The sequence below is a fragment of the Haemaphysalis longicornis genome, unplaced genomic scaffold (assembly GCF_048455015.1).
Source record: "Haemaphysalis longicornis isolate Haplotype H1 unplaced genomic scaffold, Haemaphysalis longicornis Haplotype H1 scaffold_4, whole genome shotgun sequence".
Taxonomy (NCBI): Eukaryota; Metazoa; Arthropoda; class Arachnida; order Ixodida; family Ixodidae; genus Haemaphysalis; species Haemaphysalis longicornis.
Genome location: NW_027526361.1, coordinates 62,800,264 through 62,826,027, shown reverse-complemented (window position 1 = coordinate 62,826,027; position 25,764 = coordinate 62,800,264). Strand labels below are relative to the sequence as shown.

The window sequence follows — 25,764 nt, the reverse complement described above, 5'->3', positions numbered from 1 at the left end:
TATGATTAGGGTGGGCTTTTGCGTCCCATTGGCAACAAGATAGGAATAAAAGGCGATTAAGGCTGATTGCTACCTGATTTGCCGTGCGCACATAGCTGCATAGGAGTTTTTTGCTATATGATTTTCCTCAAGAGGCAGGGGAATCTTCGTGAGCTGTAAGTCACAGCCTTTTCTCTAAGCCCGTCATAAGGAAAGACAGAAGCTGCCTGCGTACAGAACGTGTACTTAGCACACGCCAAATCGAAGGCGGAGAGAACATTCATCGCATAGATTGAATGTCTCTACTTTACCGATATTTTAGGAGAGGGGTTTGTTGAAAAAAAAAGTGAGTTCGTGAAAAATTGATACCTAAGCATGTCGAAAGCGTTTCGAAAGCTGGGTGTCTTACAACCAATTCTTGATTGCTATTCCGTTTATAGGGGGTGTGTACCGAAGCACGCCGACGTGAGGACCTTTGACTGATTCACTCCAACGCTAACAAAAAAAAAAAAAAAAGAAAACCTGTCGGTACGCCTTCTTGAGCGGAGTTCGCTCTTTCCACTCGTGTGTGCGTTTCTCGGAGCTTGCGAGGAAAGGACAATCACCAGGTAAAACACGATAAGTCCGTGCATATGGCAGGTCCTCAGGGGGCGATTAAACTGCTTTGTGTGCTTTAGAAGCCACCATGACGACAAAGTACAACCTTCTTCAATCTGGAAGAATTATCCTTTTGTAGCTCACACACCACTGTTACAGCAACGGAAAATATTTTTTAACCGAAAAAACACAAGAAATATTTCAGAAAAATATTCAAATTTAGCGCTACAGTGACGCAGTATGCGCAGCAGCAACGCAATGGAGACCAGCACTAAAACATGGTTATAAGTGTGTAAATGTATGATAGTATTCACGTAATACGATCAAATAAAACTAGAGGCCCCACTACAATCGCCCAGTCCTGTTTCTTGGCGGTGGCTTTGGTCGGTGACAGCCAATCGCACAAACAAGATTCTGTGACGTCATATTAGATTTAGTCAAAAGTGGCTGGGGCGTCGCCACTGCATCATCTACGTTCCCTAAAATTTAGGTTATTTGTTTGAAGTTTGCGAAAACATTGATATTATTGTTATAGCGACAAAGCAGTTTTATTTAATGAACCAAAGCTGTATTCAATGAAATTATATTTTTTCGTCGAATACGACAAGAACAAGAATGCTTAAGAACTTTTCTTGTATCCGCAACTTGGCTAAAGCTGCGTTGTTACTAGACAACGTTGACAAAAAATACTAATAAATAGAAAAAAGAACACGGGGCGGAATTTTTAATCCACAGAGAAATAGCGGAAAACGTGGAGGAGTTTTTCGGCATTATCGAGTGAGTGGCGGCTGTTGTGATCAAGCTGAACAAGCGATACTAGGTTAAAGATAGTACAGTCGTATGCGCCAAAAACCAGCTGTGATGATGAAGCCGTAGACAGCTTCTACGAGGACGTAGAATCAGCAATGAAGAAGGCCACAACGCAGTTCCCGATTGTGATGGGAGATTTTAGCGCAAAGTTCGGTAACAAGCAAATGGGAGAAAGGTCGGTGGGAAATTTTGCAATAGACAATCGCAAAAGTCGAGCAGATACACTGGTGGGATTCGCAGAGAGAAATAACCTGAGGTTGATGAACACATTCTTCTACCAACGAAACAACAGGAAATGGACATGGAATAGTCCCGACAGTACAACCAAAAACGAAATTGAGTTCATTTTAAGTGACAACTCGGGTATCGTGCAAAACGTAGAGGTGCTAAGTAAGATTCGGAGTAGCGATCATAGGATGGTTAGATCCTAGGAAGCTAAGGCTGAATCTCAGAAAAGAAAGAAGGAAACTCGTGAAAACTAAAAAAAAAACCCTCATGGAATCAGTCAGAGCCAGATCGCAGGAGTTTAAAATAACTCTTCAAAGTAAATTCTCGCTTCTGAACGAGCAGAACGAGGTCAATGTAGACAGGTTAAATGACAACCTAACATCGGCACTCAGTGAATCAGCAGCAGCTGTAATAGAGGCAACATGTACGGAATAAAACTAGAAAACTAGCTAAGAAGACGACGAAACTAATTGCCAAACGTAAGAACATTAAAGTGTCAAGTACAGCGGATCAGATTGGATTAGCCGAGCTGTCGAAACTGATTTATAGAAGTAAAACAAAACGACATTCGTGCATACAACAAGGCAGTGATCGAGAAAAGGCTGCAAATACGGGGAAGCTTGAAAGCAACCAAGAGAAAGCAAGCCATCGGAAAGACAATGTACGCACTCACCGATGAGCAGGGCAACATTACGCACAACTTGAACGAGATAATAAAGGTAGCAAAACGATTCTACACCAGGTTGTATGCCAGCGACGTTAGATCGGGGGAGGGAAACTACTGAAAGTACAAGCTTAACTTACGATGTACCGCTAGCTAAAGAGGAAGTAGGAAAGGCTCTCAAGGAGATGAAAAGAGGAAAAGCTGCAGGCGAAGGTAGCATAACCGATGATTTATTGAAAGAGGGAGGAGATATAGTACTGCAAAAGCTTGCTGCACTAATTTCAGCGTGCTCAAGGACTCTAAAAGTGTCCATAGGCTGGAAAAACGCCAACATTATTCTGATTCATAACTAGGGACATACCGACGACCTTAAGAATTACCGACCAATCGGCATACTCTCAGTTGTTTACAAGCTGTTTACCAAAGGTATAGTTAGCCGCACAGGCGACAGCCTGGATTCCCAACAACCCAGAGAGCAGACAGGATTTAGGAACGGGTGCTCAACCATGGTCGTCAATCGAGTGATAGAAAAATCCGCTGAGTACACTAAACCCCTTTACATGGCATTTATAGATTACGAGAAAGCGTTTGATCCCGTACTCACTGCAGCCGTTTCAGAAGCACTAAAAGACCAGGGAATATAGAAGAAACCTACATTAGACTTCTAGAAGATATATATATATATATATATATATATATATATATATATATATATATATGGGATGCAGCGGCAGGACAACCCTCCACAAGCAAAGCGATGAATTTCCCATCCGAAAGGGAGTAAGACAGGGAGATACCATCTCTTCGAAACTATTCACAGCATGTCTTGAGGGGGTATTTAGAAAGCTTGAAAGGGAAGACATAGGAGGATTAAGAATACACGTGCACTTCTTGGGCCGTTTCAGGTTGCGCATGACATAGTCTTGCTGAGTGAGACAGCAGAACACATGCAAACAATGCTTGAGGAACTACAATCGGAAAGCACGCCCGTGGGGCTAAAAATAAATATGAATACATCTAAAGTAATGAGGAATAAGCATACCAAGAACGCCCCCTTTAGCTTAGGAAACGAAACAATAGGCGAAGTAAAAGAATAAAAGTACCTCGGACAGATGGTTAGTGCTGACCCCAACCATGAGTGAGAAATCCGGCGCAGAATAGATATGGGCTGGGGAGCACTCGGCAAGCACTCCCAAATAATGAGAAGTAAGCTACCCCTGTCATTCAAAAAAATCTACAACCAGTTTATACTTCCGATTGACATACGGAGCTGAAACTTGGCGCCTTACTAAAGAACTAGAAAGCAAACTTAGGTCGGCTCAATGGGCCATGGAAGAATCATGTTAGGAGTGACACTCATGGACAGGAAACGAGCTACCCGTATCAGAGAACAAACAAAAATGGACTTGGGCTGGCCATGCCGTGAGACGAACCGTCAACCAGTGGACAATTAGGGTAACTGAGTGGATACCAAGAGATCAGTCTAGAAGAACGTCGCTAATCCGATGGAGGGATGAAATAAAGAACTTCGGGGGTAAACTGTGGGCTCGAGCAGCGCAGAACAGGAGCAGTTGGAGGTCAATGGGAGAGGCCTTCATCCTGCAGTGGACTTGTGTAGGCTTATGATGATGATGGGAGCATTTAGCTAAAACGCAACATAAAATAGTCCGGAAGCCTCCAACACCTACTTACGAATGTACCTGCATAATATTAACCAGAAGTAGCTGCGTATATAAAAAAGCAAACAGTAGCGAGGCACAAAATGTTAGTATGGACAAGAGTTAATAAATCTCATAGCTTGAACCCGTCGTGTTAGCGTTGCATAAAAAGATATTAATGCTTCTTAGCTTGCGAAAGAAGTAAAAAAGTTATCTTAAAAAAACTTTTGTGGCGCATGATTAACTGCAATTATAGGTACCACCCATTTTAAGGCGTCTCAGAAGCCTCATTAAAGGAAGCCTTTTATTAAACTCTCGAATTACTTTTCAAGGTATCCCCGACAGTTTTTTTAGCAGCGGAGTTGTTCTGGGGCTGGCATTGATAAACAGTTAAAACTTCGAAACAGTTAAATACACCCAGTGCTGGCCCCGTGTCTAAAATGGAAGTACTTCATGCCTGCGGTCTAATTTCCTGATCCAACGAGTCCTTGTAATTATAGCTTTTATGTCAGCCTCCCCCCCTTCCCCGTTTTGTTCTTGCAGAGTAACAATGTCACGTCGTTCATTTGATAATGTAAGGCATTTCAATTCCGCAAGAACATCAAGCTTAGTGTACACGTAGTCAACAGAAACGTTACTTTGCTAATGGTGCGATCATTAAAACATACGTGTAAATGACGAACAGTATTTTCCGGGCCTAGAAGGTGTGGGCACAAAAAACTCTTACAAGCCTCCCGTGTTTCGTTTTCATTTCTTTCGCCACGAAAAAGCACCAAAAAGGAGCATAACTAAACACCGCAAGAAGAGTTTACAGCCTGCAAAGCTCACCAAAATGGTTGGGGATCGCGCCCATCTGACTTGACGTTTTACTGGGGCGAATAAGCCGCTTAACCCTTTCGGCCCTGATGGTGTCAATTGACGCCATCACTTTGTAGTTCCTCTAGCGCATAGAGAACGAAACCAAAACTGCTAGTTTTTTGTGGAATTGTCCTTCCATGATGCATACTGCGATATACATTACTGTTGTTTCATTTTAGTGGAGCTACTCGCTAGAAAAAAGAAAAAGCTCCGGTGAAGTCGAAATTACGACACTGAGGGTGAAAAAAATGGCGGTCTCAGTTTTATTCCCAAGCTTGTAAATCTATAAATACGTGCACTACGACGCTGAATTTTTGTTTGTAGGTTCATATAGTCATAAAATTTAGGAAAATGTGCGAAAGTGATGTCATTGCTCTACACAAAATTTTTAATTTCCAGATGTCCTAATTAATTGCCTCAATAATCTGTTATTACTTTTACTTCCAGCTTTATTTTTCGTTTGTGGCCTTATGAGAACCGAAAATTTAGGAAAACACACAGACAACACTGTTTTGCTTGAAATAAAAAAAAAGCAGGGCCGAAAGGATTAAGTCAATATGCTTATATACACACGCGCAGATGGGAAATGATATGAAGCAACTATGACTTCTTCCTACTCGCTTCATTGAGGGTCTGAAACTAAATCTTTGGCTTGGACTCACCTTTTCCGTTCTTCACCGTAAATCGGAGATTTTTCCACTCTATCTTGATGTTCTCGAAGTTCCGACTGCCGCTAGCTCTGCTATCGATGGAGCTGGTCACTGATCGCTGGTCGTCTACAGTCACTGCAATGAGAACAACCGAGGCCCGCATGAGAATCTCTGTTCGATGAACATATCAAAATATATTACATGTCTTATTGTATTTGAGCAGTACCATGGAATCAATTTAGTTGTTACATGCGCACATGTGGGCAACATTTTCTCTGGCATGCATCGTATCACGTGATAAAAAAAGCGCGGGCTTTTAGCACACGTGCATAATAAAAGCCACTGCAACATGTCTATTCAACGTTGTCTCACGAGAATCACTAATTTGTTCCGAAAATCTCGACCATCCTGCAAGTTTGCAAAATTGTTCAGTTGTAGTATTTCAAAACAGCACAGAAAACAGACGCCGACTATAAACACCTAAACCTGTATGCACTGTACATAACTGACAGGGCAGGGACCAGGTTTGTCCCGTAAGCGCTTAATCAGATTTTATGTATCAGAAAAACGAGGCCCGCGTTTTCCTAAATGCAGCACTCTCTTTTTTGTCTGGACCGTCGTCGTGAAGAGCCACTGAATGTGCGCAGATCAGCGTCGCATTCCACATGTCGTAGCGTCCGGGTTCATCAGCCTTTCCAAGTTCGTTTTCGCTTGCACATGCATTCTAAGATAGCTTCCAGGTAGCGGGAAGCCTGGAACTAATAAAACGCCAAAAACGTTGAAGGTTTGATTGATTGATTGTGGGGTATAACGCGCCGACGCAACGCAGGCGATGAGGCGCGCCGTAGTGGAAGGCTCCAGATTAATTTGACCACCTGGGGATCTTTAACGTGCGCCGAAATCTCGTACACGGGGTTTTTTTCTTTTCGCCTCCATCAGAAAAGCGGCCGCCGCGGCCGGGAATAAACCCGCGACATCGTGCTGAGCAGCACAACGCCTTAGCCACTGAACCACCGCGGCGGGTAAAACATTGAAGGTGTGAGGGCCACCATCAACGACCATCACCGACTCAAAAGTCGAGAAATGGAGACGAAGTTAGGATTTAAGGCATTACTATTCCTATAGTTTTTTGCTCTGTGGTCTCAAGAGGGCGCTAAGGAAAAAACCAGAAACAACCAGCCAGCTGATTCGACACGTCAGGTGCAAAATTTTCTGGTGAAGAAGTGCGTCTATCTTCCAGCTTCCGTAAGGAGATCACATTGAAACGCATCGAAATTTCTTTGAGGGCGAAATGTTTTTAGATCTCCTATAAGGGACGCAACATGCCAAACAGCCCCGAGTGTTCACTCCAAAATGTTAATTTGCAGTATTTTTCTCTCAGTAGAGATGCTCTTGTTTAAGTTTCAGAGCTCGCAACAGAAGGCGCTATCTGAGGTTGTCATTGTTTTAAATGCAGAGCCCTTTAGGGGCTCGTCTTGTCGTCGTAGCTCGCTGTAAGGCTCGATGTCAAGCGACTGCCGGAATCAGGTGGCGCAGCGACCCAAGTACAGCCCGGCGTTCCGTTGTAGGGCGTCCCGCAGAGGCTTCGAAAACCAAGCGGTCTAAATATTCGTAACCATTCGAAACTCGTGAATCGCTGGGTCTTGTTATATATCTTCCTGTTGTTTAGCAAAAAAAAAAAAAAAAACCGCAGGTACCTTTGACGCAAAATAAATGAATTAACCGGCAGCACCCGCGTTCATTTAGTTCGGAACGCTCGTTCGGTTGATTTTTGCGATAGTAAGCGAAAAAAAGTGGCAGTGCAACGCTGCCACGAGCGGGAGGAAAAGCAAGTACAAAGAATTGACCGCGTATCTGCTCCTTTCGTTGCAAATGCCGTCAAAAGACGATAGTCTTTATCGACTTTTGCCAAGTGAATGCCTCCTTTCATTTTTTCGCTCCCATCTCATGTTGTTCCTCTTCCATTGCGCTCCTCCCATGGTAAAGACGCCAAAGGTTTGCTTAACTAATTTTAAATTTACCGCGTTCCACTGCTCAAGACAGGGTGTCTCGATGTTAACGCTGCCGTACGGCGGAGAGGCGCGTGAATCGAAGCGTCCTACTTCAACGTTGATAGAACCGCGTTGCCCTACTCCATGTGCGTTCCAAGCAGAACGTGGAACCTATCTAGTGGAACCTTTCGTAACTGTTGCCGGTTGATTTCTTAAAATGGCGTCAGAAGCTATAGTGGCGCGGGCGACAGCAAGCGACGGCGGAGTGATTTTTTTTTTCTGCAGTTGATGAAGTATTTAATTTCGCAAAAATCAAGCATGTAGGATTTTTTATACAGGAACACTGCAAATATCACTTCTGTATTGATTTGTTGCCTTATATTTGCGTAATATCTTGATCTTCTTCAACAATGTGGACAAGTATGAGCATTACACCGGCCTTAGATGTTTAGATTCGGCTGTGAGTATATAAGAATATTGCGCAGCTTCAGTTTTACTTTGGCCGGGTGGCTGAATCGAGTCACAGACAGATAGACGGACAGACAGACAGACAGACAGACAGGCAGACAGACCAATATGTCTTGGTTTAAGTAGCCTAAGAAAGACTATCGGCTTTAAAAGAACAGAACTCCTGCTGGCGCAGTTTCAGGCAGGGGGATCGCGAGCACTGCGGAGGCGGGAAATTTGAATCGCATTGAGTGGTAGCAGTGAGCGGATAACGGCGCTACAGGCAATTATTCCGAATCCCTTTCTCCGCACTTCTGTCAGCTTTCACACTGAGTGGAACGACTTTAATTGTTCTGCTATTGCTTAAAGGTATACTTTTCGATATTTTTCAGTCAGGTTTCGTGGATTGCGGTGCATTAGATGTTTCTCTTCCCACGGCTGTGGATACTTAAGCATGAATCTGTCTATTAAGGCACGACAAACAGTCAGACGTCACTATTGTCAATGCAATACCCTAATAGACGTGATGGTTCTCTCATTCTTAGAGAGCATAGTACTGTGAATAGCAAAGCGGTCGTGGTCACGTGCGAGTCCTTCTGCTTCTCTCTGCTACAGGGAGGGAGGAGGTGGCGCTTTCACATCTTGTAACACGGTTCCCCGTGCTGGTATGACACACCGACAGGGGCGGCAGCAGAAGAGCGTCAATGCGCCAGCTGCGCAGTAGACGAGGCCTGCTACTACATTTCCCGAAAAATAACTAGAAGCCCCTAGAACTGTGCAGAAAAAACCCCCCGAGTTGGCTCAGTGGCTAAGGCGTTGCGCTGTTGAGCACGAGGACGCGGGTTCGATTCCCGGCTGCGGCGACCGCTTTTCTGATGGAGGCGAAAAGCAAAAACGCCCGTGTGTACGAGATTTCGGCGCACGTTAAAGGTCCCCAGGTGGTCAAAATTAATCCGGAGCCCTCCACTACGGCGCGCCTCCTCGCCTGCGTTGCGTCGGCGCGTTAAACCCTACAATCAATCAATCAACTGTGTAGAAAACTCCGTACAACGTATACATCTGTCTATCGTACAAAGTAATGTCTTTTTTTATTACCAGTAGGCGGCGACATATGCTGATAAGAGTATCACTAAAAGTGCAAGATCTTTCCTGGTGGTAGAAAAAAAAATTTTCCATCCCTTCTTAAAGAAAGTTGAGAAAAGCGCGAAAGCTTTCTCACATCAAAAGTGCGTCCAACCTTCACTGAAAGTGCCTCCAATCGATCGTCAATCCTTCAAAGGCCCGACTCGCAAACAAAGGATGAACCTATGCGACCATTTTTCGCGCACTGAATAAGCGCATTCACGAACTATCTAAATGTAGATAACGGTATAGATAACCGTATACCAGATAATGGTATACGATCTAGATAACGGTATACTATTCGATGCGTGTGTGCTGTCTTGTCTAGGAGCCTTCCTTTTTCGCGATTTTCAAGTACCCGATTTTATTAGAGCTTTTGGGCCTACGAACTGGTCTATGAGGTAGCTCATTAGTTTTTTGACAGGACGCCATCGGTTCGAGAAAGGAAGCTTTCATTTTAAAAGCCTTATACAGTCATATCTCGTTATTATGAACGCCTTCATTTTCCAGAAAAATCGTCCATAATTGGAGTCGTCCATAATAACGAATCAATCAAACATTAAGGAATATTCGTGTAAGGAAAGCTCGTTTTAGGAAGAATCGTTACATAAGGGAAAGCTCGGTTCGTTTACGTTTAACACCAGCCATTGCCTCCACCGAACTGTCCAGAAAAGCCTCTCCTTTTATGCGCGACGAATATTGGCACAAACCATTATCGTCCTGTTATTCTGTCCTGGGCCTCATGACTTGCTGTTTCCGGCAAATGCCGCACTGGGCAACCTTGTTTGATTGTCCTGTCGTTACTACCCTATAGTTCATTACGCAAGCTACGTGCAGCACTGCGAAGGCTACATTGTTGTCGCCAGTCCACCCACAGATCACGCTTAACTCACCGGGAAGTGGGCCCTGAAAGGACATTTCCTTCTCCCCTCTCGGCAGGTTAAATAGCAATTGAGGCCCCGGCGCCTTTTGTCGCTTCCTTCACGGTGAGTTAGGAGCCCTCAGAAGGCGGACTGTGGACAACTATGTAGCTTCCACAGCGGTGCACCTAGCTTGCGGAATGAACAATCAAATGTTGTTCGCTGACCACGAATGTTCCAGATCTAATTCTCTGGTACTGGAAGGAAGAGCGTTCCGAGATAAATGCACGCTTCGGCGAAAAGTAAATTCCTGGTGCACGCTGGAGCCTGGAGAGTTTTTTGCTTTGTGGACCAGTGTCCATAATAACGATGCCAAAGTGCCTGTATTTACCAGTTTAGTCTACAATATAACCGTCCATAGTCCTGACTGCGGGTTTCTATATTAACGGGGCAGAATTGCATGACGAGAGACCGGTCGCTGAAAATTTCGCCCATATTGCGGGGTGTCCATATTAACGGGATCCATATTAACGAGACATGACTGTACCTACACCAGCGTACTTTCTGCGCGTCGGCATCTTGTCGGCCTGCTGTTGAGGCGACAACGCATGGCTCAAGCGTTACTCGGCACGTGGATGTAGACTCGCCGGTGCAGGTGCACCAAGGTGTACTGCCAAACGACGCTGGGATTGTGCATTAATGGATCCTAATGACTCGCACAAGGAAAACACGGGGGTGTTGTCGTTCGCCGGAGAATGACACGAGCCGCGCCTCCTGGTGGCGCTAACTACGTCACCTTTGTACGATAACGCGTTCGAAGATTGTACTACGTATACCTACATTTCTTGCGAGCATTTTCAGTGTGCTTAGGTACCAAACAAATTAAGGCAAGTTACGAGGCTGCATCCTAGGAAATACAGCCAGACATTTTTTTATACTGACTAGCTCCTATCCGATGCTAAGTAACATGAAGGCCGACTGCCTTTCATTTTGGCTGCTTTTTGACTGGCGGTAAATGCACTTCCTTTGCACTTCCTTACACATTGTGCCTGATGACCCACGGTTACAGTTTTCTTTTTTCAAATAAAACACGGAGATACATGCCTTCATGACCCTTCTAAGCCGAGGGCCGCCACCTCAATGCATAGCAGCTCTAGCGTCCTGGGTGCCCCACCTCGTGAAATACCATCGGTAGTTCTGTCGGAGTGTGAGGCCTGTCAATCAAGGTCACAGAGTGAACGAATGGTGCGCGATCTAAAAAGAGCGTTGCTAGGCAAACCCTGCCAGGTGCGTCCAGCTTCTGTCCCCCCTCGGGAGCTGTACAGTACGCACAGAGGACGTCAGTACGGAGAGGAGGCTACCGTACATGAAGCCTGGTTCCGGACCCGCCGCGGTGGCTCAGTGGCTAAGGCGTTGCGCTGCTGAGCACGAGGTCGCGGGTTCGATTCCCGGCCGCGGCGGCCGCTTTTCTGATGGAGGCGAAAAGCAAAAACGCCCGTGTGTACGAGATTTCGGCGCACGTTAAAGATCCCCAGGTGGTCAAAATTAATCCGGAGCCCTCCACTACGGCGCGCCTCATCGCCTGCGTTGCGTCGGCGCGTTAAACCCTACAATCAATCAATCAATCAAGCCTGGTTCCGGCTTACTTGACTTTACCTCCTCGTGTGTGTGCAGCGTATGGGCGTATCGCCCCCGACCACCTTTAACCTCTCGCAATAGTTTCAGCTTTCAAACGGGCCAAGTGCCTCGGCCGATATTAATCCTCAGCGTCCCGCTCGTCGAGCTGCACAGCAGCGTAAACGTCCCCAAGCTTAAAAATAAAAAGCAACAAAAGTTAGGACACGCAAAAAAAGTAAGACCGAATAAACTACTGATTGAATGAGAATAAATAAAACCGGTATTAAAAACAATTATACTAAATGAATAAAAATACGGTAGAATAATAACTAATAAAAAATGCAGGACAAGTTAACCAAGAAAATCACCAAGCGGCGCTCCCCACACTCGAGCGCTACCACTTCACCTTAGGGACGCGACTTTCAATTTTATTGAACCTGGCTCACTGGACTCAGATCCGGGGAACTCCGCTTACGTATTATTACCACTGGGACAATCGATGAGCCCATTATTCATATACTGCCTTCTGAGATTTTATCGAAGATAATAAACGGCTGTCAGAAAAAAAAGGCTGCGAAATGCGCGCATTCCTAAGATTACAAAAATTCGCAAAAAGGGGAACACGGACGAAGTGAGGACAGACATACAGCGTTGCGTGCATCTGTCCTCACTTCGTCCGTGTCACCATTTTTGTGCAATATTTTTGTGATTGTGGAGTACCAACGTGCCCACGATGCTACCCTTGTTAAGATGTTTCTTGTCATAAACCTTTTGGCACTAAAAATACACGAAGGGGAAGCCGAGAAACATCGGGGGCAGACGACCCTCGCACTTAGCCGCGCGATGATTTTTTCGGACTTCCCCATACGTATTAGCCGTGCGCGCGGGGGAAAGCTGTAGGGCACACTCCTCCTGATTACGATTTCATGCACACAAATACACGGCGCAAAATAAAGTCCGGCAATCTTGTTTACATTCAACGCAGCGCATCCGATACACAGAAAAACCTCGCCCAGAGAAGCTTGCGTGATAAATAAAACACAAGATTATAAAAAATGCTTGTTCGCATCCTACGAGGAGATATAGGATAAGCCCGAATCGGTAATGTCTAGCTTCCCCTTAATTGGATGCCCAAGGTTGTGAAAAGGGGCGCAGACAGAGCTGCATTCATTGTCCTTTGGTAATAGTGCAATCAACTCAGAGCCGGAGGATGGAACGCCCCAGTCGTGTAGGAGTGATATATGGCCATTATAAACTTAAAGCAGTCTCTAACTCGCAGTGGAGTAGCGCCATGAAAACATTAGAGCTGCTCTTTCGTTACCGCGTCGGTGCAACTTCGTTCACCGGTGACTCGAACATGCCACGCAAGACGCAAGGGTTAGTTGTGAACGTTTGAGGAAAGGCAAGGCTGGAATGCGACCTTATGTCGGCAAAAAAAAAAACTGCTTATACATACCTGGGTGCGTCGGCAAAACATGCGATTATTGGCGGGATAAGATGCCGCAAGAGTTGACACACACGAATGCGTGGCACATTTCCAAAGGCAATGTAGGCAGGTCAACAAGGGAGAAGGTAGAGAAAAAATTGAAGCCGTTCCATTCAATGTGAAAGCTGTCGGAAGGGCAGAGCAGTGATTCGCCATAATGGGCTGCAGCGCCGTTATCCGCTCACTGCTTCCACCCAAAGCATTTCAAATTTCTCGTCTTCGCAGTGCTCGCGCGCCCCTTACCTGAAACTGCGCCAGCGGGAGTTATGTTCATTTTGCGCTTGCTTGAATTTCGTATGCTGGAGCTGTTTTGCGTCATTCCGAACGCGTAATTTTTTTTTATTGTGTCATTTTGCCACATGGCATAAGTAACGAGGAAACAATCGACAAAACAGGGCAGAAGTACGACACAGAAGGAAAGAACAAAAAAAAAAACACAATGATGTGGGTACTACAGGAAACTATAGAGTCCAGTTCCCGAAATAAATTTCAAGATTTTCTTGTAATTTTTTTTCTCGGGTGGCTGGAGCCTTTCTGCGGCATTTCGAACGCGCCATTTTTTCTTGCGCGGCTGGAGCCTTTCTGCGTCATTTCAAACGCGCCACTTTTTTCTTGCTCGGCCGCTCTTTTCGCTTACTATTGCAAAAACCAACCCACCGAGCGTTCTTAACTAAATGAACGCAGGTGCTCCCGGTTATATACACCGATTTTGCCTGAAATGTATTTGCAGTTTTCTTTGCGCTAAACAAAACGGGGAGATGTATGACAAGCGCCAGCGGTTCACGAGGTTCGTACGGCTATGACTATTTAAACCGCGTGGTTTTCGAAGCCTCAGCGTGACTCCCTCACACCGGTACAAAAGGGTGTACTTGGTTCCGTTATCTCGCCGCGCCGCCTGATTCCGGCAGTCGCATCGACCGTTAGCGAGCTAAGACGACAAGGCGAGCCCATAAAGTGCTCTGCACTAAAACTGTATAGAGCATTAGAGACACTCGGAATGGCGAAACGTCGGGTTTTTTCGTGGGTACGTGTGGTTTAAATACGCAGGTTTGAAGCAAGATATACTAAAAAAAAACTAAAAAAAGAGATTAAAAATAGAGTACTGCAAGTAAAAGTTAAGCGCGTGAATTCTTGAATTAGTATCGCTTAATCCAGGCAGCATAGAAAGGCCTACCGATTAATATCCAGTCTAGCATGAAGGAATTAACAATACTTCGTGTTTCTTGAAATCAAACAATTCATCAGGTCGTTTTTAGCAATAAATGTCGAGTAATAGCAGTCCTAATCATTCACATCCTAATCAGTCGGGCTTCCGTAAGGCAGTCTTCTTTGTTATAAATCCCTGGACCCTCCAGTCTGGCTGTGGATGTACGTGCTCAGGGGCAGGTGCGGTGCGGATTAGCATACTTTTTTATCATTTCTCGTGTTGATTTAGTTTGCGTATCCTTTGGTGCAGGAGATATTGGCCTCAAGAGGGCGAGGAATTGGTAAATGGAAATCAGAGCAAACACGGACATGCAAACGGACGGAGAGACAGGCGGACGGGCGCTGGCAATGACAATCGAGGGTTCTAAGCAATCGGCTTAAGAAAACAAGAAAAGCAAATTAACTTAAACGTGACGTGAGCTCAAGTTAATGTTAAGGAAGAAGAGCCAAAAGGAGCGGACTGCAGACAGGAAATACGAAATGAATAAAAAAAAGTGTAATTTAAGATAACGGCGTCCCGGAACGATAAAATACAGCGGCCATTCCGGCTCGCGTTGCCGTGGCTAAGTCACTGTGCATTTACTTCCAGACGAGTTCTCCCGTCCTTATTCATGGTCGATTGCGTTCACGCAGGCGAGTAGCAACACTTTCGAGTCAAAAGGCACTGCACGTGGACTCGTGTCCTGTACTCGAAACCTTCACCACTTCCTTCTCCGGTTTTCGTCTAACACGCTCGTTCAAGGCCGCCGTGGCGAGACGAGGACGGAGATGGCCGACAAAGTTGCGCTGCCACGCGCAGCACGGGGAGTGATAAGAGTGTGATCATTGAAGGACGAGCGACTGCTCTGTGCATCTTAATGAATGTTTTGCTTTGGGGTACAACGAAATTGAGAGCTCTGTCTGCCGTCCGTTCATTTTACTAACACGAGAGCGCGCAGTGTGCAAAATACTTGCGAGCGTCTGATGGGTTGCTAAGTGAAAGAAGACTTTCGAAACTTTATTTCCATCAGCAAGCGCAATGCCAGTGACTGCGCATGTACCACGGAAAATACCACCAGCGCATACATAATTCTCACAAAACCCGAACGGCGAGGTGTATTCATTATCCCGTGATCAAAACATCCACTTGTCACGCGCGGATGTTTCACATGTATGGCATGAGCTTGAGAAATGTTTTTCTTTCTTGCCCGTCGCTATAGATCAACTTGAGAAACACCGGGCTTTGGGTAATGGCTTATAGATAGCTGGATACAGTGGTCAAAGCAAATTGTAGGGCTGGCACTGCTGGCGCAGCTCAGTATGTAATAGTTTTATACGTAGCGTGTGTGTGTCGCAAGATTTTGCGGCTTCGCAATAAATAAATATATGGCCAATCTTCCCGCTTGATGCCTACGACATGGACCCGAACGGGGCTACCCCTCGCCTGTCATATAATCGAAAGTACAGCCTTCCAAAATTTTAATGATAAAACGGGAGCGACGACCGATCGGCATGTCACTGCCTTATCGCGGTGTCCAAAGGCGAGGAAGGCGACATTACGCGCACGCGCTTAGAACTATCTGCTGTAAGGCGTCTTCTGCCACGCTGTTCTCCTCAAAGCAACACACCCTCTGCTTTTCCTATCGGCAAAAAGCCATTTGCTAGGCTCCAAAAGATGCTAATCAGCGTGAACGTTGCTGATGAACGTGCCGGGCAATTGCTACGAGAGAAATATCAGACGCGCATTGGAGATGCGCATGTGCTTCAAATAACCCCGGTTTCTCGTAAACGAAGTCATGCAGATATCATGGCAGGGAGGATGTCGCTCTCGAGAAAACAGCGTGGCCGACGATGCTCACACAGGATAGGGCTTTACGCGCATGCGCGTACTCTCGCCTGTTTCGCCGCTGGGCACCGGGATAAGGCGCTGACATGCCGATCGGTCGTCGCTCGCGTGATATTATTAAAAAAATGGGTGGCTGTACACTTATGATACCAAAACATACCCATTGAAATTTTATAGGCGATGCTACCAGCTGATTTGCGGTGTGCCCTAACAATGACAGGACATAAAGATTTTAAATTGTCAAGAATGTGCCGATCCGAGGGCCAGGCTGCCGCCCACGGACACAAACGGCAGGGTAGCTTTGCAAATTGAGTGATCTGGCAGGCAAAAACTTGCACCTGCGGCAATTGGACCCGCGACCTCGTGCTCAGCAGCGCAACGCCTTATCCCGCTGAGCCACCGCGGCGGGTCCTTTCCGCGTAGCGCCTGGTGCACTAAAATCAGCCTTGAAAAGCATTAAGGACGTTTTTCAATTAAAATGAAATCTAGTACGCTCACTCATAAGACATGTAAACGAAGTATACTCAGCGCAGGTTATGAAGAAGAGAATTATGGGGGTATGCATAGTCAATTTGGAGAGGGGGGCTGCGTAGTGTGAACGGAGGCTCGAGTGAGAAATAGAAAAAAAAAGTTATTGCTGAGTAACCTTAGCGACTAGGATATAGGGAGAAAAACGAGACAAAAGTAGGTGATTTATGCGAGAAAGAAAGAGAGAAGACGAAGAACAAGCGCTGCAACCATAGAGCTTAGAAGAAGAGTAATGCAAAGACTGCAATGCAAAGAATGCAAAGAGGAGCAGAAAAAAAGAGGTAGAAATAAAAGGAACAATATAATGAGCGAAAAGTAGCATTGGAGTACATAAAGACGCAGCAAGAAAGACGACAAATGAAAAGCAAAAGGCAAAAAAAACGGTAAAAAATTATTACTAATAAAACTGTAAACAGGGTAAACCAATACGCGTATGGAGCGATGAGTTTTAAACCTTACGTTCTCGGAAAATTTTGCGTGCGCCGACGTTATAGGGTCTACGCTGTCCAGCAGTCTTCTCAAACCGGAAAAAAAAAAAGACGAAGTAAACTTTATTTATTAGCCAGGCATTGCCTAATCCCTATTGGTGGTTTGCTCATTCCAGGAAATTATGCTGCTCCCTTGCTGCTCGTCTTGCCGGGGTTACCAGCATAAACTGGTCATTGGAGAAAGAAACAATTTATGCAGTCCTCCGGCTTGTCGGCGTAGAGTTTTCACAGAAACTATTATCCAGCAGGAGAGTCACAATTACCAGAAAAACGGGAGAACGCGGGTCGAGCTCCAACGATTGCTTTTCATCCGCTCTTAAAATTTCATTCCAAGGCATATAGCAGCGGTAAATCTAGGGTTGTTCGTTACAACAGAAGCACTGACTTTGTACACCAGCTCACAAACACCGCTAGTATATTTTCTGCGAATGGCAGGTCACGCGCTTATGGAACCTTGTGCTACATTGCGTTTCCTGGTAACAAGGATTATACATTCCAGTGTTTGTTCCCCCTCTTACGCGTGACAGGTGGTGCGATCGCTAGGGCTTCTAGGCTACTTGAATATGCATCTTGTACAGGTCAATGCGGAGTGCAGAGGAATTGCTTTTTGTTTTTTCTCACGTTTCACACCACTTGATAAGGAATGTTAAACGAACCCGTATTGTTATGTGATATTCTTCTCTGAGGCACCACTTTTACGTGATTGTACAACATAAACATTCCTTGGTGTACTTACGTCTGTTCGCACGATATAGCGAATTCAGCAATAACGCTAAAGCAGCCTGGCTTCTTCTGGCGACCGTTATCACGTATTTTGTTCTCTGCTACACCATGCAAGTGTCTCTTTCTTGGTTTTCTTTTCTTGGCCCTCATCGGTTACCAGTCTGCAGACCATTCGGAACTCAGTACTAAGGAGTTACGAATCTGTATTACGGTATAGCTCCATGAACAAGCATTAAACCCACGTGATATAGCACTAAATGTCACCAGGGAAAGCGAAGCGTTAATGATTTCGCAGTCAAAGCATGTTAGAGGACTTAAATGTCCCGAGGAATTTCTTTTCTCCACCCGCCGCGGTGGCTCAGTTAAGGCGTTGTGGTGCTGAGCCCAAGGACGTGGGTTCGATCCCGGCCGCGGTGGCTGCTTCTCTGATGGAGGGGAAATCCGAAAACGCCCGTGTGCCGAGATTTCAGCGCACGTTAATGATCCCCAGGCGGTCGAAATCAATCCGGAGCCCTCCACTACGGCGCGCCTCATAGCCCTGGTGTAGGTTCGGCGCACAATCAATTGAATTTTATTCTCCTGTTGTCACCCATTCGTTCATATTTAAATCACCTCAAAAGCTGGGCTCCGCGTGGCGTCGGCGTGGAGTATTGGTTAAGTCCCTGTCCCTGGGTTGGATTCCCGTACCCGCCGCGTTTTTTATTTTTAGTTATACGACGGCGCTGGTTTTCTGCCATCCGCTGCTCCCAACGACGGCTTTTTGCCTCCTGGAACACATCTTGTTAATTGCCTTTAGCTGACGCTTTCCAGAGTCCCTTTTTCTCTAGCCTATCGAACTGCTCAGGACACATAAAACTCTACTCATGCCGTAAAGCCGGCCCATGGCGAAGCCTCATCTAACAGTGTGGCGAATATTCCAATCCGCAACATTTGCTATGGGGATGTCCTTACAATACTCCAAGCGTAACTGACTTACGGACACCAACGCAGCTGTCATATCCCATTGACCCAACCTAGCTGACTCTCGCCTCGTCTTTCGAGGAACAGCTAGTTCTTGTGTGGTACATCAAAAATTCACTAGAGCTCCCTCTCTCTCTCCCTCCCTCTCTCCCTCTCTCTCCCTCTCCCTATCTCTCTCTCTCTCTCTCTCTCTCTCTCTGTCTGTCTGTCTCTCTCTCTCTCTCTCTCTCTCTCTCTCTCTGTCTCTCTCTCTCTCTCTCTCTCTCTGTCTCTCTCTCTCTCTCTCTCTCTCTCTCAACCAGATTAGACTTTGAATATGCGGAACCCTATTTTTAGCGTCAGCTAGTTCCGTCAGCTAGTTTGCGTCAGCTATTGCGAGCTACAGCCTACAACTTTGAACCACGACCGCCACAAAAATATACCTGGACTTTATTTTCTGCTGGCCAAACACATGTCCCAGAACATTAACCCTAACTAACTGGAATATTGTGCCTTATTGAACAACTACATGAATGTCCGCAATTCATCATTACCATTACTACAAGCGGTACAAGCTCGCGCTTATACTGGTCTCTAGAGTTGACTCTGAATTTGTACCGCTGCGTAGAAATTAGTGAGATGTAGCCTTGCGAGTAGCTGTTTAGTAACGCCTCGTTACGGCGCTCAAACCTGCGAAGTAATGACACATCGCCTCTCTTGAGCGGTTGGTGCCGTGCACCAGATTTCCGCCAGCTGGCCAGCCAAGCGTGAACTGCACGCGACCTTAAGCACGCGACACATCTCTCCTCAGCAGCTCATTGTCACGCACGATGTAACTCCGCCGCATTTCATTCCCACGACCAGACCGCTTTATCCCTCGCAGCTAGCGATTTCTTCGAGCGGCATCTGACGAACTGGGCGAAGGGAACGTTTCAGTGCAAAAGTAATCTGTCGCCGGGGGTCTTTTGTCTTTGTGTTTGCGCCGTATTCGTTCTTCGATCAGAGTTCTTCGAACGGCGATCGAAACCAGTCGTACAAAAAGGCTGAACGTGGGTCTTGGGGCGTTCGTTTTTGAGGACGCACTCAATTCGCCGCGTATGGGAGCAAGAGCATTTTATTGGTTCGTAGAAAACGTTAAATCAGCCAATAAAAACAAAACTACGTTTCCAAGAAAGCTGCAGCATGAGTAGAATGTTATATATATCGAGGTTACTTGAAAGAAAACGTGTTAAGCAAAGCGTGAATGAGATAAACCTAGCAAAACAGCAGTCATGGTTGACTGCGCTGATAGATCTAACAGAATGAGTTTTTCTCACGAAGCACTTTCTGCTCGGATGTTCCCTATCTAACGCAGAATAATTTTTATATGATCAGGGGGAAAGGAAAACGTGAAGCCCCTCGTAATAAACAGCTTGCCCGATGATCTTACACACGAGACGCCGACACAAATTGAAACCAAGAAAAGCTGCTCTCTCTTCGATAAAACCTGAGTGGGCCATGCGAGCTATTTGAATTTCATTGCGTGCCCACGAAAATCTCGGGTAAGTCTTTCACACAACCGTACTGTTTTTTTATTGATATTGCCTATTTTACGACATTCAGGGCAACAGCTCTCTTTTTTGCGCGCAGTGACACAAACGGCTGAGTTTTTTCAGTGACGACGGAAATGAAATCTACCCATCGCTTGTCAGAATTTCACGGTCTTGTTAAATAAAACAAACAAATAATAAGAATAAATTGAAGTGAGCCTCCCCTTTGCTTTTTTTGTTCTGGTATACTTACTTGCAGTGCTTTTCGCGTAAGCCTAACAAACACAAACTCTTTCTGGTGCATATCGCTGGCTCTCTGCGATGAATCCTTCGTTTCAGTGGCCTCTCTGTACACGTGAGCATTCGTAACTGTGCACGTTGCACACCTTTTGACGTCGTGCACAGAGATGTAGACATCCCTGTTACCCTATTTAAACTCAAGGAGAGAAACATGTCGTGAGCCCTCGTAATGTTGTTATCTGTACTGTGCGAATAGCAGCAACTTGTGCTCGCCTGCAGTGATGGCCCCCTGGTATTACCTTTGTTTTAAGTTTATAAAATAGAACAAACTTAATAGAATTGTAAACTAACCCGGGAACTTTGTCGTGGTCATCAGGATCCACACAAGTCAGTTTAAATTAACCGGGCGTCATCCACTACGTCGTCCATTAAAAATTCAGGGAAGCTTGCACTCACGCGCCAGACTTAAATGGAGAAGTGGTTGTATAGGTGACCCGCCGAGGTGGCTCAGTGACTAAGGCGTTGCGCTGCTGAGCACAAGGTCGCGCGTTCGAGTCCTGGCCGCGGCGGCCGCTTTTATGATGGAGGCGAAAAGCAGAAACGCCCGTGTGTACGAGATTTCGGCGCACGTTAAAGGTCCCCAGGAGGTCAGAATTAATCCGGAGCCCTCCACTGCAGCGCACCCCATCGCCTGCGTTGCGTCGGCACGTTAAACCCTACAATCAATCAATCAATCAATCAATCAATCAATCAATCAATCAATCAATCAATCAATCAATCAATCAATCAATCAATCAATCAATCAATCAATCAATCAATCGATCAATCAATCAATCAATCAATCGATCAATCAATCGATCAATCAATCAATCAATCAATCGATCAATCAATCAATCAATCGATCAATCGATCGATCGATCGATCGATCAATCGGTTGTATAGGTGAGGTGTCTTTCTCGTTACGCGGAAGTGTTGCAATGATTACGGTGAACGCTGGAGTTTTAACATCGGAGCTGTTGTGCAAGTCGTAAGTTCGGTGTTACAACAACAACAACAAAAAAAAACACCAAGAAAATGCGTAGCGCTCGTGAGCGCGTGCCTCGCAGCGACCGCCGATAGTTCCGGGCAGGCGCAGTGACTTTAGACAAAAAGAAATGCCTCCAGCGCTGTCGTCAAGCGCTACCGCTCATGTAATGCTTGGCATGAGGATCACGACGATATCGTGAACGATGACCTCGGAACATGTACGAATGGCGGAACACATAAATAAACAATTTCAAACTTGTACCAATGCGTGGTGATGTGTACTTCAGTGCTCATGTATAAAGAAAAAATGCAGCTGCGCTATGGTTCAAGCCTTGTACGATATAGTGCAAGCTTCGCCAGTTGAGCCGGTGGAAGTCTACAATGCTGAGGATGACTTTGCGTCCACCACTCGCCGCGAAGACGACGACCTCTCCGATGCATATCATGGCGATTGTTAGAACCACAACTATGCAAATAAGGAATGATACTGAAATTTAACTATGTGTCCGGCAATGCTCACCTGCAACAGCTTCGCAATTCTAGCCTTGCGATTTATTGCAAACTTCCCTGATTTTTTCTTCTTTTTTTTGCTAAAGCCACTGTGAGAGCCGAGGACTCGGATTTCGCCGCGAGGCACGCGCGATCGCGAGCGCTCAGCATTTTCTCGCTCCTCGAAGTTTTTGCGAGCTTTTCTCTCTCTCTCTTTTTTTTTTTTTTGCTAAAGCCACTGCGCGTGCCGCGGACACTCAGCGGTCGTCGCGAGGCAGGCGCTCACCAGCCCTCGGCAATTTCTTGGCATTTTTTTTCCCTGCAACGCTGAGCGTACGGCCAGTAACAACAGCTTCGCTGTTAAATGTTCTTTTTTTCTGCGTGTGAGACCCCAATTTCGAATTTGCGCGCCAGGTGAATCATCTGATAAGATTGCAAAACCACCTTGGCTCAGCTACACGTGTCGGCAGCCGAGGGCACGTAAGCTACTCCAGCTTGCGAAACACAAATTTGCAAGGACATTTTTCTGAACAATCCTTTCGCCGTCGAATCCACGCACCGGTCTAGCGAGCAGGGTCGGCATGAGAGAGTTTGCTGTGATAAAATACTGACGCAAGCTCATTTTTATTTGCCCTCCCGAGCAGTCTCTGCTTCCGACGCAAGCGCGTGCGTTGCATAGAACTCACGCCGCGCAAAGATCAACCCCGTCGCAAGGCCTCACGCAACACTTCCGCTTTACTTCTGCCTGGCGCCATGTATACAAATAAGAGCGAAAAAAAAAAACATGCGTGGGAACGAGACAGCACCGAAATGCCCGCGGCCTCCGCGAGGTCATTCGTGTAGATCCATGAGCGATACGCGTCCTGGCGCTAAGTCGCTTTGCAAGGCGTGTATAATATGAGGTCGCGTACGCTAACTTACGCGTCTAATTGACGTAATGTCTCTTTCCGCTCGCTATAACAGACCTTGTGTGCCCTCCGGAAACAATCTGGTGCAGAACGGAAGACGCTTACTGAAATTTCAGCCTTACTTCCTTGTGCTTGGTAGCCACGGGTTTATCGTTTCCTTCGGTTGAAGATAAAAATATATGCTGGTAAAGACTGCGCCTGTACTATGGGCATGAAGCCGTGAAAATAAAGGGTAAGTGTTCATGGTGATGTGTTCGTTCTGTTCCACAAGGGATGAAGTCAAGGTTGTATATTATTTCCCTTCAAAAACGTACTTCTTTTTCTGAGAGCATCGTCTCTCATTATTACTTAAACCTCTCGTGCACTGCTTCAGCTGTTTTTAAAAACAGCTGAAGCAGTGTTTGCCTGGTTGGCATGAATGAACTCTGTGTTTTATTAAATTATCTTGAAGAAACTCAGGTCTAATCCATAGGCAAAGGCAAAACTTTGCGCGTTGGTTTTCTTAAAGACGATAGTCTTTCTTGGGCTACTTAAACGCAGAAATGTCTGTCTGTCTGTCTGTCTGTCTGTCTGTCTGTCTGTCTGTCTGTCTGTCTGTCTGTCTGTCTGTCTGTCTGTCTGTCTGTCTGTCTGTCTGTCTGTGACACGATTCAGCCAGCCGGCCAAAGCGAAACGAAATCTGCACAATAGCTTTATAGACCGACAGCCAAATATAAACGCCTAAGTCCGGTGGCAATGTCCCTTATTGACCCGCCGCGGTGGCTCAGTGTCTAAGGCATTGTGCTGCTGAGCACGAGGACGCGGGTTCAATTCCCGGCGGTGGTGGCCGCTTTTCTGATGGGTGCGAAAAGCAAAAACACCCGTGTGTGCGAGATTTCGGCGCACTTTAAAGATCCACAGGTGGTCAAAATTAATCCGGAGTCCTCCACTACGGCGCGCCTCATCGCCTGCGTTGCATCGGCGCGTTAAAACCCACAATCAATGTTCCTACTTGTCAACATTGTTGGACAATAACAATACATTACGTAAATATGAGGTAAAATATCAATGCATAAGTGATATTTTTAGCGTTCCTTTATAAAAAAAATTCATGGATGCTTGATTTTTGCTATAGCAAATTCTGCGTTCACTGCAGAAAAAAAAATTATGGCGGAATTTTAAGAAATCGAAAGGCAACAGTTACGAAAGGTTCCACTAGATGGGTTTCCCACGTTGTGCTTGGCACGCACGTGGAGAAGGGCGCATTGATTCACGCGCGTCTCCGCCATACGGCAGCGCTGGCATCGAGGCACCCGGCCTTGTGCAGTGGAACGCGGTAAATTTAGATTAACTTGAGCAAACCTCTAGCGTGTTTACCTCGGGAGGAGCTCGACGGGAGAGGAACAGCATGAGAGGCAAGCGGGAAAGTGAAGGGAGGCGTTTAATTGGCAAATGTCAAATTGGCAAATTGGCGAAGACCATCGTCTTTCGTCGACATTTACAACGAAAGGAGTAGATACGCAGCCAGTTTTTTTTGTACAGTATGTAAATGTCTGATAGGAAAAGAAAGAAAGCCTAAGCACAGGAAAGTTTGATTACAGCGTTAAATTGTGACGGCAGTGTATAAGCACAAGCTTAGCTTAGCTAAGACAAGACAAGCTTAGCATTTCTGGATTACCGTGTCGAGACAGCGAGCTACACTAATACACGCAGCTTTCAGATGCTGCCTGCTGGCTTTACATTCCATAAAGTAATTTACAATAAAGTCAGGGCATTTACCAGTTACCCTGCCAGAAACTTTTGAAATCCTTGCTTGTTAAAAAATGGAGCATTTAGACGGACGCAACCGAGTAGGAAAATTCACTTACTCGTTCCGGGCCACTCATTCGTTAAAAAGTTTTTACAGTACATGAACTGTTATTTTAATGATACATGCCGTCATAGTTCTTGAAACTTATGAACCGGAAGACAACGTGCCCGTGCTCACCACATCAAGCCAAAATGTCCATACTGTCAATAAACCATCAAAGCTTATATAAACCCCCTGGTCCGGATAGCCCCAAATTCCCTCGATACCGATATTTCACTTTTCCACACCCAGATACATCAACCCTGCCTATCCTTGCACATTAGACGGACAAAAAATTAGCCTGATTGTAGAGTTTGTCAGTAAAAGTGGCCTAGCACGAGCCGTATAACGATGACTTGAACACCCCCATGTGAAAGAACTCATGCCGGCTCCGGACAAACACCCAATCCCGCCCTAGATCCCCTTTTACCCCCACCCCTCCTTAGAATAGACTATTTACTAACAACAATTGGTGTGAACAATACTGAGTTGCCACACACAATCGTCCTTCATAAACACAGGAAATGGGCCATAAGGGAAATAATTGAAGCTTTTCGCATCAAGAAAGAATGAAATACATGTCAGCCAACCGTCTGTCATGTTATCAGACGCTGAGTTCGCTTTTTTGGAAAAAAGGTTGATGGAGTGTGCAGTGTCGTTATTCTGGGTTCGTACACGTGCTGTGTGATTATATGCAGCGTTTTGTTTGTTGTTTCCCCACGATCCTACCGGATGGTAGATTGTAATGTACACGATGTGATCACGGTGGCTTTGTGTGTGTGTGTGTATGTATGTATGTATGTATGTATGTATGTATGTATGTATGTATGTATGAATGCATGTATGTATGTATGTATGTATGTATGTATGTATGTATGTATGTATGTATGTATGTATGTATGTATGTATGTATGTATGTATGTATGTATGTATGTATGTATGTATGTATGTATGTATGTATGTGTGTTCATGATTAAACTTTTCAGTTGCTAGTAACGCTCCGTCCTGTGTCCTTTCTTGTCCGAGTTTTGTTTGCGCTGTACCCATCATGAACCTATACGAACACGC

General features: G+C 45.7%; 1 protein-coding gene across 1 annotated transcript in view; it reads right to left on the bottom strand.

Annotated features, from left to right (window-relative positions):
- The window catches only part of LOC144178841 (ATP-binding cassette sub-family G member 1-like), an 80,314-nt gene that overhangs the window by 36,160 nt on the left and 18,390 nt on the right, over positions 1 to 25,764 (bottom strand). The window contains exon 2 of the mRNA XM_077706972.1: positions 5,457 to 5,579. Within this exon, the coding sequence (XP_077563098.1) occupies positions 5,457 to 5,579 (123 nt within the window). The remainder of the gene's footprint in view (positions 1 to 5,456; positions 5,580 to 25,764) is intronic.